The sequence below is a fragment of the Neofelis nebulosa genome, chromosome 2 (genome assembly GCF_028018385.1).
Source record: "Neofelis nebulosa isolate mNeoNeb1 chromosome 2, mNeoNeb1.pri, whole genome shotgun sequence".
Classification (NCBI taxonomy): Eukaryota; Metazoa; Chordata; class Mammalia; order Carnivora; family Felidae; genus Neofelis; species Neofelis nebulosa.
This window is the reverse complement of record NC_080783.1, coordinates 180,290,806-180,306,804: the sequence shown is the minus strand read 5'-3', so window position 1 is coordinate 180,306,804 and position 15,999 is coordinate 180,290,806. Positions and strand designations below refer to the sequence as shown.

At 36.7% G+C, this 15,999-nt stretch overlaps 1 protein-coding gene across 4 annotated transcripts in view; it reads left to right on the top strand.

Annotated features, from left to right (window-relative positions):
- The first annotated feature begins 1,753 nt into the window (after window positions 1–1,753).
- The window catches only part of ZFYVE9 (zinc finger FYVE-type containing 9), a 145,860-nt gene continuing 131,614 nt past the window's right edge, over window positions 1,754–15,999 (top strand). For 2 of the 4 annotated variants that reach the window (XM_058717402.1, XM_058717400.1), the window contains exons 1-2: window positions 5,406–5,507; window positions 15,398–15,506. In XM_058717402.1, the coding sequence (XP_058573385.1) occupies window positions 15,437–15,506 (70 nt within the window). In that variant the 5' untranslated portion in view covers window positions 5,406–5,507; window positions 15,398–15,436. Of the gene's footprint in view, window positions 1,860–5,404; window positions 5,508–15,397; window positions 15,507–15,999 lie in introns of those variants that run through there. The other 2 variants (XM_058717401.1, XM_058717403.1) reach the window with 2 other exon arrangements.

The following is a 15,999-nucleotide window of genomic DNA, read 5'->3' as shown; positions in this document are numbered from 1 at the left end:
GGTAGATATTAGAGGAAAGGATCTTACTTTTGCCTCATTCATTTTGACTTTGGTACTTCTACTTGTATAATCCTTTCCTACTTCTGATGTGATTTAGTTCTTTGATAGATGTAAGCCTGGTTCTTAGCATCAACAGCACTTCTCATTTAGAATTTTAACAAATACATATTTTTTTTCAAGTTTTCAAGATAGGAAAATTTCTGTTCCTTCCTTCCTTCCTTCCTTCCTTCCTTCCTTCCTTCCTTCCTTCCTTCCTTCCTTCCCTCCCTCCCTCCCTCCCTCCCAAGTTTATTTATTTATTTAGAGAGAGAGTGGGGGAGGGGCAGAGAGAGAGAGGGAGAGAGAGAATCCAAAGCATGCTCCCCATTGCCAGTGCAGAGCCTGACATGGAGCTTGAACTCACGAACTGTGAGATTCTGACCTGAGCTGAAATCAAGAGTTAGATGCTTAATCAACTGAGCCACCCAGGTGCCCCTCACCAGAGATTTTCATTCTCTCTCTCTCTCTCTCTCTATTTTTTTTAATGTTTATTTTTATTTTTGACAGAGAGAGAGAGAGAGAGAGAGAGAGACAGAGCATGAGCAGGGGAGGGGCAGAGAGAGAGGGAGACACAGAATCCGAAGCAGCCTCCAGGCTCTGAGCTGTCAGCACAAAGCTGGACGCAGGGCTCGAACTCACAGACCGCGAGATCATGACCTGAGCTGAAGTTGGACATTCAACCAACTGAGCCACCCAGGCGCCCCCATTCTATATTTTTTATTGGTTTCTGGAAACTTGAGTTTTCGGCTTTTTAAAAATTCTCTTATTTTTTAATAAGTACATTATTTTTACATCAGATAATGGAATTACATTTACAATAATGCCAGAAAAATTTCTTTTAGTGCATATTATCTTTAAAATTAAGCGATGTTCATTAGATCATCTCTAAGATGCTTTCCTGTTCTGAAACGCTATGATTATATGTTTGATATTTTATATGGGTAATATGAGATTCTTAATTTTATTCGGATTACAATTACCAATCTTGTTCAAGACTAAATTAGGCTCCTAAAGATTTTCAAATCTTCTCTAAACAGCTACAGAAGTATTTAAATTGGACTACTGTAACTTCATGGATATTGTCATATATTCAGAAGAAGGAAATAACATTTGAGGAAGCTTTGAAAGCTTTGTCTTTTGCATACCACTAGTAGTAAGGATAATGTTGGGCTAATAGATCCATTGCTTCTAAACAATGGAGGAAGACTAGAATCCTAAGAGACTCCATTTGGAGGAAAACAGTTGTTTTGCAATAAAAATCTCAACAGGAAGCCTCTGAATCTCAATTTAAGAAATCTGTATGTACAGAAAAAAAAAAATACATTCTAGTGAAGCAGCAGTTTTGCTAGCTTTGGATTCTTGGAGGGCTTATTGTAATACAAAATAATTGGTATTTTTATGAATTAACAGAGTTAAAACCATTGGGTAGAAAGTGCCTGCCTCTGAGGTTTTATTTTGTATTATCCACTGAAAATAAAAAATATTCAAAAATTCTTAACTGTTTATGCAGCGTTTAACCTTTGGCCTTCTTAGACAGTAAAATGTGTCTGCTGCATTTCATAGTGGCTAGGTCTTTGAATCTGAAGATGTAATTTATTATTTAAGCCCCATAGCTTTCATTTGTCTGGCTGTGATAGGTTTATATGAAGAAAATTAGGGCTTATTGCTTTAGCAAATATAATGAGCAATGTGTTTTTTTTTTTTTTTTCTTTAGGATCAAATAGGGCATACTGAATCAGCAGGACTGGCTGGTGGTGCAGCAAGCATCATGAGTAAGCACAGGGAAGTCTGTCCCTTATCACGTGTGTAAGGGGAAAAAGGTAAGAAAACCAATGTTCTATTTCTGTTAGAGATTGAACTTAAGAAAACAGCTAAATCTACAGAAAATAATGCTCATGTATATATGCTGCTTGCTTCATTTATAACATTGCCTCTTGTTAAATCAGGAGTATAGTTTTAAAAAAAGATTTGACTTAAATCCAGAGGAAGGGTATTTTAAAATTACTGTTGAATTATGTCAAAATTCTAATTTTTCTGCCAGTGCTTGGCTTTTTCCTTTTAGAGTCAGCTTCTACTTTGAGCATAAAAAGGTAATTTCAGCATGAAAAAGAACACGGATTTGAGCAATATTGTTGGTAGAAAAAAAAAATAGTGATATATCTATCCAATTAATTTTATTTCTATTTCTTAGTCATCATGTAAGAGCAAAGCAATTAAAGCTAATTTTGGGGCAGGGAAGCAAATATAGATTTAATTACATTATTTTATTTTGTATTTTTAGACTAATTGTGAAGAGCAATAATTTCCAGCAGAAAATTGGAAGTATTCCACTAATTTTTGTAGAGCAGGAATCATTGATTTTTTTTTCCTGACTAGGAATCATGTTTGATTTCTTTTAGGTCATACAATTACTTAAGGGGCTGGAAATGGTAGGGAGGGTTGAGGATGTGTGGGTAAGATGAATTTCAGAAACTGATTATACCATTCACTAATGGCATGTTGCATACTCTGGCTGAGTTTAATTTTCCATGTAAGCTTTAAGAATAGAGGCATGAGTCTGACAGTGTGTGATAGCAGAGTGAGCTCCTTTTCAGTTGAGAGTGGAGTAGAGAGGCCCTTAGTTGTTAGTGCCTTCCTCATCAAAACTTCTGGGCCTACAGTTGGAAGGGTATTTCTTATACCCTAGCCACCTCATGTAGAGGCATAAGAAGGGGGTGCTGGTTTTTGCTTTTACTGGGCAAGATCTTATTCTTCAGGCATTACCTCTTTAGGAAGTTTTCAACCTACTGAAAAAATTATCAACAATAATAAAAAATAATCAGTGGTAATCAATTATTAGAATATTTGTCACAGTAGCCTACCCTACCTCCCAAATACATCCCTCCCTCAGTCTGATTTCGCTTCACCTCTTCTTTGGCTCCATAGCCCTCAGGGCATATATCAATTAGTACGATGTTTTATATTTTAAGTTTATTCATCCATCTCCTCTATGAAACATTAGGCACCTTTAGGTCAAGGACATTGTCTTATTTTTTTTTTTTAAGTTTTATTTATTTAGGTAATCTGCACATCCAACGTGGGTTTCAAACTCAGAGTCCAAGGTCAAGAGTCATATGTTCCTCCAGCTGAGCCAGCCAGGTGCCCTAAGGACATTGTCTTATTTGTCATTATAATCTAATGACAAGGACAGTGCCTGATACTCCATAATGTTTGGTGCACAGATGTACTCATGTTCATTTTAATTAGTATATGGCATAAAGAGGAAGTACCAGTGAAGGAAACAAAAGGAGCAATCAGATTAGTGCTATAAAAGTGGAACCCCCTAAGGTTGATTCAAGGGAATGTCCAAAAGGACTATGGTCAATAGAATAAAAAAGAAGAGGTCCAGAAGCGCAATGCCAAACGAAGAGGTCCTCAGGAAGAAAATGTACAAAATTAAGTAGTTCTATTTCTTTTCTTTTCTTTTTTTAAAAAAAGGTTTCTTGATGTTTATTTATTTATGAGAGAGACAGAGCATGGGCAGGGGGAGGGGCCGAGAGAGAGGGAAACACAGAATCCAAGGCAGGCTCCAGGCTTCGAGCTGTCAGCACAGAGCCCGACGTGGGGCTCGACCTCATGAACCATGAGATCACGACCTGAGCCGAAGTCAGATGCTTAACTGACTGAGCCAGTCATGTGCCCCTATTTCTTTCTTGAGATATACATGTATAATATTTAGTGACTTCTATTTTGAATAAGACATGGATGCTTTTATAAGAAGGCAGGTAAAGAATCCTGACGTAGGGGTGCCTGGCTGGCTCAGTTGGTGGAGCATGGGACTCTTGATCTCAGGGTTGTGAGTTCAAGCCCCACATTGGGAGTGGAGCCTCCTTAAAAAAATAAAAAAAAGAATCCTGACTTCAGATTTGTTATTTATTTTTTTAAATGTTTATTTATTTTTAAGAGAGAGAGACAGAATACAAGTGGGGGAGGGGCGGAGAGAGAGGGAGGGAGACACAGAAACTGAAGCAGGCTCCAGGCTCTGAGCTGTCAGCACAGAGCCCATTGCGGGGCTCGAACTCACAAACCGCGACATTGTGACCTGAGCCAAATTGGACGCTTAACTGACTGAGCCACCCAGGTGCTCTAGGGTTTAAATCCTCTGGGATACCCAGCTTATGCAGTGAGAAGACTGCCCCTCTCCCAAGCCCTCAGGAGACCACAGGGTTTTCTTTGAAAGATGAAACTAAAGATGCTCAAGACTTGAGGACATTAAACATAACTGACGAGGGATCGGGAACCATACATAATGAAAGCAGGAGGATTAAGAGAAATCCTTTATACTGAAAAGTGAGACCCTTCCCCCTCACTCCTTCCTTTACTTTTCTTTCAGAAGGTAATTGCCTAGTATTATATCTCTCTGTACCCCCTTGTAGGAAAGTATATGAGCCTTCTCTAAAGTCTAAAGAAAAGACCCCTTTATACTGACATTTAGAGGTCTCCCAGTGAAGTAACTATGTTCCCACCTGATCACCATGCAGTGGAAGCCTCCTGGTTGAGAAGCCAGACATGCAGAGCTTCCAGTTGGCTTTAGTACTTCATTTATTCAATAAATAGGCATTTGGGGAGAGCCTCCAAGGGGAAAGAGAACAAAACACAAAAGTACAAAAGAGGAACTTGGAGGAAAATAATACAGGAAATAGAAGAAAGTTTGAGGAAAAAAGCCCAACAAACTGTAGGTAATTAGTAATTGCATCAGAGAAGTTAAGAGAAGAGATAAGAAAAGAAGTTATATGAATGAAATAAGATGACGTAAAAATCATTAGAAAAAGAAAGTGCTCTGGAAATTAAAAATATGATAGACACTTCTGGTGTATTTAAAAAATTTTATAAACTATCTTAAGCTTATAGAAAAGTTACGTACAAAGAACTTTTTTTTTTCTCTGAACCGTTTGAGAATAAGTTGCTAGCGCATGATCTTTGAAACTGTGTTTCCAGCAAAGAAGGACATTCTCCTACATAACCACAATATATTAGTCAAAATCAGCAAATTAACATTGATCCATTACCACCAACTAATTCTTAGATCTTATTCAGGTATTGCCAGATGTACAAATAATGTCCTCTGTATCAAAAGGATCTAGTTTAGAGTCATGTGTTGCAGTCATGTCTCTGTAGTCTCCTTCTGTTTGGAACATTTCTGCAGTCTTTGACTTTTTGACCTTGACACTTTTGAAGATTGCAGACCAGTTATTTTGTAGGATGTTCTTCAGTTTTGGTTTGTCTGATGTTTCCTTATGACTAAATTCAGGTTATGCAGTTTTGTGGGAATATCACAGAGTGGTGCTGTTTTTGTTTTTAAATTAACGCATTTTATTTTTTTAAGAGCAGTTTTAGGTTCTGATGCCTGAGTGGCTCAGTTGTTAAGCATCTGACTTCAGCTCAGGTCATGATCTCACGGTTCGTGAGTTCAAGTCCTCCCACATCAGGTGCGCTCGAGTTTTCGAGTGAGTCCCGCTTCTCTCTGTTTCTCTCTACCCCTGGGGGATTCTCTCTCTCTCTCTCTCTCTCTCTCTCTCTCTCTCTCACTCTCTCACTTTCTCTGCCCTCTTCTCACTTGCACCCCCCCTCAAAAAAAATGTAGCAGTTTTAGTTTCATAGCAAAATTGAGCAGAAATTAAAGGGAGTCCCCACCCCTATCTAGCCTCCCCCAGTATTGACATTGCTGTGTCCTTTTTCACTGCAGCCTATCAGAGAGCACAGATTTCCATTTGTCCCATTACTGATGATGCTTACTTTGATAGCTGTGTAAGGTGATGTCTGTCAGGCTTTGCCTCTGAAGTTACTCTTTTTTTCTTTGGTAATTAGTAAATATTTTTGTAGAGAGGAACTTTGAAGCAATGTAAATATCCCCTTCCTCATCACACTTGGGATTCATTTATTCATATTGCAAGGATTCATGGTTCTCTTTTTTATTCAGTGGGTTGTAATCCATTGCTATCATTATTTATTTTGATTCTGTGATTTAGCCTGTGGGAACTCCTTCAGGCTGGTTTCTGTGTCCTTTGGACATGTCTCCATTATTCTTGGAGTACATGTTTGCTTTCCAGCATGCAAGATATTCAAGGCTCTTTTTTTTTAATTGAAATATAATCACATACCATAAAATTCACTCTTTTAAAGTATATGTAGTCCAGGGTTTTTTATATATTTATAGAGTTATGTAGTCATCATCACTGTCTAGTTCCAAAACATTTTTATAATCCCAAAAAGAAATCTCGTATCCATTAGTAATCAGTTCCTGTTTCTCTCCAGTTCCCCCAGCACCTGACAGTCACTAATTAATTTTCTATTTCTTTGGATTTGTCTATTCTGGACAATCCATACAAAAGGAATCATACAGTATATAGCTTTTTGTGTCTCCTTCTTTCAGTTACCTTAATATTTCCAAAATTCATTCATGTTGTAGCATATAGCAGCAGTACACCATCTATTTTAATTGTCCTATAATATCCCATTTTGTTGATATACCATACCACACTTTATTTATCCATTTATAAGTTGATATATATTTGAGTTGTTTCCACCTTTTGGCTTTTATGAATGATGCTGTGAGCATTCATGAATGAGTTTTTGTGTGACTGTATTTCCATTTCTCTTGGGCATAAACCTAGGAGTGGACTAGCTATGCCATGAGGTGTAACTTTTTGAGGAACTGCCAAACTATTTCCCAAAGTTGTGACATCATTTCACTTTCCTTCTAGCAATGTGTGAGAATTCATATTTCCCTATATCCTCATCAGAGCTCTTGTATTTTTTCTACTCCAGCTCTGGAATCAGCCATTTCTCCATAGAACCCTGCTTCCTTTTAGTGGATAACAATACTTAGATACCAAATCTGGTGCTAGGTACATGCTCATTGCTACTTGGATTAGAGATGGAGATTTGCTGCTCTAAGATCCTCTCTGCAGAGAGCTAAAGCAAGTGCACACACACACACACACACACACACACACACACACACACCATTTACATCTATATCTATTGCTATAAGTGTCTATGTTTATTGAGGTCTATGAGTTCATACTGATATCTCGAATTCCAAACCAACACTGCAGGGTTCTTTCTGGCCTTCACTTTGTGTGCATTTTAACTCCCTTCTCTAATAGTGAGAAACCTTGCCCTGGTTGCTCTTCATGTAGTCAGTTATTTGATCTGTCTCTGCATGTAACCAGTCTCCTATCACTGTCTCCTTCCCCTGACCCTTCTTATCCTGCTCAGGCTCTGACCTGCCACTCTGGATTGTGCTCTTACATCTCCTCCTTACCTCTCCTGCATGTGGTCTCTTCTTACTCACTTGGGCTCTGACTCCCCATCCCCTTCATGTAGATGCCTTCCTCGCCTCTCTTGGGTTCTGATACCCCACCTGGGCTGTCCTTCTGCATAGACAGCTTTCTTACACTGTTGGGTCTCTGACATCTTATGTTGGGCCACCCAACACAAGGACATCTACTTTACTATACTTGGGTTCTGACTCCCCCTTACACAGATGCTCTCTTCATCCTGCTCCTATGTCTGTTGAATTTTTGATAACTTTTTCTCTTTCATTTTTATTTTTTTCCAGCTTTTTATTTTGTAGTAATTATAGATTCACATGAAATTGTAAGAATAGTATAGAGTCCCAGTGTACCCTTCATTTACCCGGTTTTTCTCATTGCTTATATATTATACATAATTATAGAAAACATAAACTAGGAAATTGACACTTGATTTTCCATTCATCAGTTGATAGGCATCTGGTTATTCCCACCTTTTGGCTGTTGTGAATAAAGCTGCTGTGAGCATATTCATGAATGTGTGTCCCTCTCATTTGTCACATGTAGGTTTGTGTAACCACCATTGCAGTTGAAGATACAGCATGATTCTGTCACCACAGAGATCTCCCTTGTGCTACCCCTTTATAGTCACATGCACCCTCCTCTCCCCACTATCCCATTATTTCATGACTTTTAAAAATTAAAAACATTATTACAAGTCACAATAAAAGCTGAGTAACCATGGAGATAAACCATGTTACATTCATTTATAGAAAGATTTAATATCATTCCCAATCCTGAGTGAGGGGCAGGTTAGGAATTCTAATTTCTGAAAGGTGATTTTATTGGTGTGCTCTTCCATCCTGTTCCATTGCTCAGTCTTGGAGCCACCTGGGATAGTTTTTTCCGCCAGCTCCCGGCTTTATTCAGAGAGCCCAGTCTGGCCCCTTACACTGTAGAAACTTCTTTAAGTTTGCAGCCAATAATTCCCATCTTCCCTGCTAACTTTTGATCCTAGGCCTGAAGGTTGCTGCCTAGTTTTGCGACCCCTTCAGTTCTCACTCATTGCTGTGGCTTGGTTTCTTTTTGGTTTATGGATTTGTGTATTTCCCTTTCTTGCTTTTGAATTTGGCTGTATAAACTATTTTAAGATAATCTATTTTTCTAGAATTTCTATATTCATAGTGGGAAGGAATACTTCCTACCACCAGCTCAGTATACTCTTTTTTTTCTTTTGAGAAATTTCAAGCCTAAAGAAAAGTGAAAAGATAATATAAAGACCCATATATCCTTCACCTAGATTCATCAATTTTTACCATTTTGCCTCTTCTTTTTTTTTTTTTTTTTTTTTTAAGTAGGCTTCATGCCCAGCACGGAGCCCAACATAGGGCTTGAGTCCACAACCCTGAGATCAAGAGTTGGATGCTCAGCCAGCTGAGCCACCCAGGCGCCTCTTGTTTCTTTTTTGAACACCTCTCCTCCTCTCTCCCTCCTTTCACTCTCTTCCTCTTTTTCCCCTCCTCCCCTACACTCATACACACATTCACATACTTTTCTTTTTCTGAATCATTTGAAAGTTAAATATAGATATTACAACACTTCTTCCCTAAATAATTCAGCAGACATCTCCTAAGAGTAAGGACATTCTCCTACAAAATCAAAATGTCGTTATCACAGCTAAGAAAATGGTTATTAATTTATCGTATCACCTGATACATAGTCCAAATTTCCTGGATTGTCTCCTACATGGGATTTTTTGCTGTGTATGTGTATATGTATTTTCTTGATTTAGGATACAGCCAGTGTTCGTGCATGGAATTTGGTTATTAAATCTCTTAAGTCTTTTTAAATTTGGAATGATGTTTTTGTAACATTGAACCTTTTGGAAAGTTCAGAACAGTTGTCTTATAGAATGCCTCACATTCTAGAGTTGTCAAATTGTTTCTTCATGATTCAATTCAGGTTAAACATTTTTGGCAAGAATACTATGTTCGTAATGTTTTAAACTTCTCATTGCATCATATCAAGAGGTACATCATGGCAGCTGTTTTAGTACATGTGCTGCCAAAGTGAGCACCATCATGGCAGCTTGTTAAACTCTTGGTAACCCTAAATTTGATCATTTGGTTTAGGTAGTGATTATCATATCTTCTTACTGTAAACATATTTTCTCCTTTGTGATTAATAATCTGTGGATTAATACTTTGAGGCACTGTGAATATTTTCTTTCCTAGTAACTATTTACCTAAGGGCTTTAGGATTTAGGATTTAGGATTTTAGGATTTTTGATGCTGGCCTGCAACAGTAATTATCATTGGAGTTTAGTACAGCTTCTTGACCAGCTGTTTGCACAGGAGTCCCCCTCCTTATCCATGGGGGATACATTCCAAGATCCCCTGTGGTACCTAAAACCATAGATACTACCAAAACCTATATATACTGTTTTCCTGTACATACATACCTATGATAAAGTTTAATTTATAAATTAGGTAAAGTGAGAGATTAACAGCAATAACTAATAATAAAATGAACAATTATAACAATATACTATAATAAAGGTTTGTGAAAGTGCTATAGTGCTTCCCATTGCTTAAAAGTATATGCAGTACCTTTGTCAGACTGGCATTCCAAGGCTTGCATGATATGATGCCTGTCTGCTTCTCCAACTATGTCCTAATGTTAACTATATGAATAAATTCTTGCTCCAGTTTCCCTGATCCCTCAATAATTGCCTGTCCTTAGGTCACTCCTTGTATGTCTCTGCCTGTTTTAAATTTTACTTCTGCATCTTGTCATCTGGAATATTCATTAAAATTTTATCCACCTTTCTAGGCCCAGCTCAAATCCATAAATAATGGCTTTTTTGACCATTCAAATGGTGATCCTGCCCATTTCTTGAACTTTTATAATACTTATTCTGTAGCACTTATCTGTTAATTTGATCTGACAAAGTAATCAAGTAGTACTTTGGGTCTCTTATACTGTTATTATTAAAATCATTTATTATTATATTACTTTTCTTTTTTAGTATTGTTTACCATTAAGTTATAAGCGTCTCAATGTTAAGGATGATGTCTGAGACTTGAAATGATTACAATACCTTGCATACAGGAGATGCACAATAAATATGTTGGATCCAATTATTTATTAATATTTTATATATAGTGACTATGAAATGCTGAGTATTGTAGGAATATGTTAAATGTGCTAGATTGTATGTTGTGAGAAATTTAATTCATGCTCTTATCATTGGATAGTTTAAATGTTCAGTCTTTATCAGAATAAAATGGCATAATATGAAAATTATTTTGAACTATAAATCATGAGACACAAAAGATAGGTAAGAAAAACTATGTAGCCTATTTGTCTACTTAAACTTATTTAACAGGAGCCAATCAATAAATAAAAGTTGACTGAATGAATAATCATGTGGAAATGATTGAATAAACCCATTTAATCCCCTGAGCTTTTTTTTTAATTGGTAAAATGAAAGAAGTAATATTGATGCTTTTTTATGCCTCAGAGAGGAAACACTAGAAATCAAAGAAAATTCACCACTTTTTATATTTAACTTAAAATTTGTAATAACAGGATATTACATTCTTGATTTTCCCTCTTCTTCATGTTTTCCTTACTTAGAATTTTCAGGGGAATTGTAAAATTATCTCCCCTCCCATCTGCCTTTCTATATACCAATAAGAAGCCAAGTAAAATTTTCAGTTTGAAAAGAACATTTTGAGAAATTAAGGAGATAAGCATGGGGATTATGATAATAGAGGGAAAAATGGGCTAATATTTATTTAACAACTACTGTGTGCTCTTGACATTCTGTTAAGTGGGTGATACACCTAGTATATGTGCTCACAGGATGCTTTTAATCAATTAACACCAAGAAAGACTAAGACATTGTACTTGAAAAGAAGAGGTTTAAAAAGAGTAACCAAGGGGCACCTGATTGGCTCAGTTGGTAGGGCATCTGACTCTTAATCTCTGGGTTATGAGTTCGAGCCCCATGTTGGGTACAGAGATTATTTTTTAAAAAACCTACTAGAGAGAATAACCAAGTCAAAATTATCATTAACATTTTAGAACTAATGTCCCTTATCCCCATGCTTGCTTGAACTTTATCATTTTCCATTTGGGAATAGGTGGTTTTTTTTAAGTTTTATTTATGGGGGTGCCTGGGTGGCTCAGTTGGTTACATGTCGAACTCTTGCTTTTGGACCAAGAGTTTATAATTTCACGGTTCATGAGATTGAGCCCTGTGCTTGGGATTCTCTGTCTCTCTCTCCCACTCTCTGTCCCTGCCCCGCTCATGCACACATGTCTGTCTGTCTGTCTCTCTCTCAAAATAAGTAAACTTTAAAAAAATAAAATAATGGGCGCCTGGGTGGCTCGGTTGGTTAAGTGTCTGACTTCAGCTCAGGTCATGATCTCACAGTTCATGGGTTTGAGCTCCATATCAGGCTCTGTGCTGACAGCTCAGAGCCTGAAGCCTGCTTTGGATTTTGTGTCTCCATCTCTTTGCTCCTCCCCTGCTCGCCCCCTGTCTCTCTCTCTCTCTCTCAAAAATAAACATTAAATAAAAAAAAGAAGAAGAAATAAAATAAAACTTTTCTTTTTATTTAAAAAAATTTTTTTTTTCAACGTTTTTTATTTATTTTTGGGACAGAGAGAGACAGAGCATGAACGGGGGAGGGGCAGAGAGAGAGGGAGACACAGAATCGGAAACAGGCTCCAGGCTCTGAGCCATCAGCCCAGAGCCTGACGCGGGGCCCGAACTCACGGACCGCGAGATGGTGACCTGGCTGAAGTCGGACGCTTAACCGACTGCGCCACCCAGGCGCCCCAAAACTTTTCTTTTTAAATAGAAATGTAGTTTTATCTCAAAGAAGTTATTCCTCTCTCAACATCTGGAATTTATCTTTTGAAACATATCGTATTCAAATGCACCAAGTCTGTCTCCTGCAGTTACATTTTGATAATTGTTAGCTTACAGGTTTCTAGACTTTATTAGCTTAAAGATCTTAGAATACCTCTAGTGGGATGATAGGTTTTATACTTTAAATGGTCTGAATAGATTTATAAGAGATTTTATCCTTGTATACTTAAGATTACTTTTTATTCTGATAAAGACTGAACATTTAAACTGTCCAATGGTAAGAGCATAAATGAAATTTCTTACCACATACAATCTAGCACATTTAACATATACCTACAATACTCAGCATTTCATAGTCACTATATATAAAATATTAATAAATAACTGGATCCAACATCTTAAGTATACAAGGATACTTGTTATATAAAAATTATAAATATTTTTATTAATCTATATTCTTTTCACTTTTTTCGCAATTATATGAGATATAATTGACATATAACATTGTATTAGTTTATGCTGTATAACATAATGATTTGATATATATATGTGTGTGTGTATATATATATGTATATATGTGTATGTGTGTGTATATATATACATATATACACATACATATATATATACATATATATACGTATATATACACATATATACACATATACACATATATTATATATATATATATATACACACACATACACATATATACATATATATATATGAAGTTGTACAGAACCCGAAGCAGGGTCTAGGCTCTGAGCTGTTAGCACAGAACCTGACACAGGGCTCGAACACATGAGCCGTGAGATTATGACCTGTGCCAAAGTCGGACGCTTAACTGACTGAGCCACCCAGGCGCTTGTTGAAATGATCTCTATATATGGTTTCATTCTTTTGCATGTGCCTGTCCAGCTTTCCCAGCACCATTTATTGAAGAGACTATCCTTTCTTCATTGTATATTCCTGGCTCTTTTGTCATAAATTAATTGACCATATATGTGTGGTTTTATTTCTGGGCTCTCTTTACTGTTTCATTGATTTATGTGTCTGTTTTTATGCCAACACCATACTGTTTTGATTACTATAGCTTTGTAATATAGTTTAAAATCAGGTATTATGAAGGCTCTAGCTTTGTTTTTTTTCCAAGGTTGCTTCAGCTATTCAGGGTCTTTTGTGGATTCAAACAAATTGTTGGATGAGTATGTGTGTGTGTGTGTGTGTGTGTGTGTGTGTGTGTATGTATGTATGAGAAATGCCATTGGAATTTTGATAGAGATTGCATTGAATCTATAGTGTGGACATCTTAACAATATTAATTTTTCCAATCCATGAGCCTCAGAATATCTTTCCATCTGTTTGTGTCTTCTGATTATTTCATCTGTGTCTTCAGAGTACAGATTTTTCACCTCCTTGGTTAAATTTATTCCTAGAAATTTTATTCTTTTTGATGTAATTGTAAATGATACTGTTTGCTTAATTTCTCTTTCTGATTATTTGGGGTTAGTGTATAGAAACCCAACTAAATTTGTATGTTGACTTAAAAAATTTTTTTTTTAAATTTTAAGTAACTCTACCTATGGGGCTTGAACTCATGACCCAGAGAATAAGAGTTGCATACTCTCCCTACCTACTGTGCCAGCCAGGCACCCCTTGGGTGTTGACTTTTTAATCTTGCAAAGTTAATGAATTCATTTATTCTAACAGGTTTTTTTGTGTGGAGTCTTAGAGTGTTCTGTATAGAATATGATGTCAGCTTCAAGTACAGACAGTTTCGCTTCTTCTTTTCTGATTCAGATACTTTTTGTTTTGTTTTCTTCCTAATTGCTCTGGCTAGAAATTCCAGTATTATGTTGAATACAAATGGTGAGAGTGAGCATCCCCCTTGTCTTGTTCTTGATCTTAAAGGAAAGGCTTTCAGGTTTTCACTGCTGAGTATGATGTCCACTCTGGGCTTGTCATAGATGGCTTTTATTAGGTGTGTTCTTACTCTGCCCACTTGATTGACTTGATTGAGGGTTTTTATCACAATTGGGTATTGAATTTTGTCAAATGTTTCTTCTGCATCTATTGAGATGATCATATGATTTACCCTTCATTTTGTAATGTGGTGTATTACATTGATTCACAGATATTGGACCATCCTTGTGTCCCAGAGTAAATTCCACTTGATCATGGCATATGGTCTTTTTAATGTATTATTGTATCTGGTTTGCTAATACTTTGTTTTAGAATTTTTGTATATATATTCATCAGGGATACTGTAATTTTCCTTTCTTTTTTTTTAATTAAAACAAATTTTTTTTTAACGTTTATTTATTTTTGAGACAGAGAGAGACAGAGCATGAACTGGGGAGGGGCAGAGAGAGAGGGAGACACAGAATCGGAAGCAGGCTCCAGGCTCTGAGCTGTCAGCACAGAGCCCAACGCGGGGCTCGAACTCATGGACCGTGAGATCATGACCTGAGCCGAAGTCGGACGCCCAACCGACCAAGCCACCCAGGCGCCCCTTTTTTTTTTTAATTTTTAAAAAATATTTATTTATTTTTGAGAGACAGAGTACAAGTGGGGGAGGGGCAGAGAGAGAAGGAGACACAGAATCCTAAGCAGGCTCCAGGCTCCAGGCTCCAAGCTGTCAGCACAGAGCCCGATATGGGGCTCGAACTCACGAACTGCGAGATCATGACCTGAGCCGAAGTCAGACGCTTAACCGACTGAGCCACCCAGGCACCCCTGTAATTTTCCTTTCTTGTAGTGTCCTTATCTGGTTTTGGTATCAGGGTAATGCTGGCTTTGTAAAATGAGTTTAGAAGTGTTCCCCCCATCTTCTGTTGTTTGGAAGAGTTTGGGAAGCATTGGTATTAATCCTTTTTTTAATGTTTGGTAGAATTCATCAGTAAAGCCAACTGATCCTGCACTTTTCTTTGTTGGGTGATTTTTAATTACTGATTCAATCTCCGTATTAATAATTGGTCTTCAGATTTTCTGTTTCTTCATGATTCACTCTTGGTAGGTTATATTCATCGAGGACTTTATCTATTTCCTTCAGGTTTTCCAATTTGTGGGTGTATAATTGTTCATAACAGTCTCATGATCATTTGTATTTCTGTTATCAGTTGTAATGTCTATAAATTATATTTTAGTAATTGAAAGTATAATACAAATTTGATCTACTTTCTAGAAAGTTTAAACAAGTCTCTTAAGTGGTGTTTCCTCACCGATGGAGAATTACTTCCAAGCAGAAGCTTACAACCTGGACAAGGTATTAGATGAATTTGAACAAAACGAAGGTGAGAATTTACTTTGGTGAATCTGTTTGAATATATTTATGATATGGAGAATGGGGGATTTTAAGAGTATGTAACACTTAAAAAAAATAAAACTGGGTAAAGTGACTTAATGATAATAGTATTATATTTTAATACCCAGAGGAGGAACGAACATTTTTGAGCACTATGTGCCAGATACTATGCTAACACATTTATATGGACTGTATTATTTAATCTTTAATATAATCCCATGAAAGTAGATTTTATCTATATTTTACAGATGAGAGGCACAGAGAGATTAAGCAACTTCCCCAAAGTTAGTTTGCTGATAAGTGGCAGGATGATAAGTATCCAGGCAGTATGATACTAGAGCCTAAACTCTCTTTATACAACCAATTTATGATCAAGAAAAGCTTTAGAATGTGTGATTGTATTTCTAAACTAAGAAAAATAACTTATTGCCTATTGATTGACCAAAAAAGTAAAGATACATTTTAAACTAATTTTATATTTT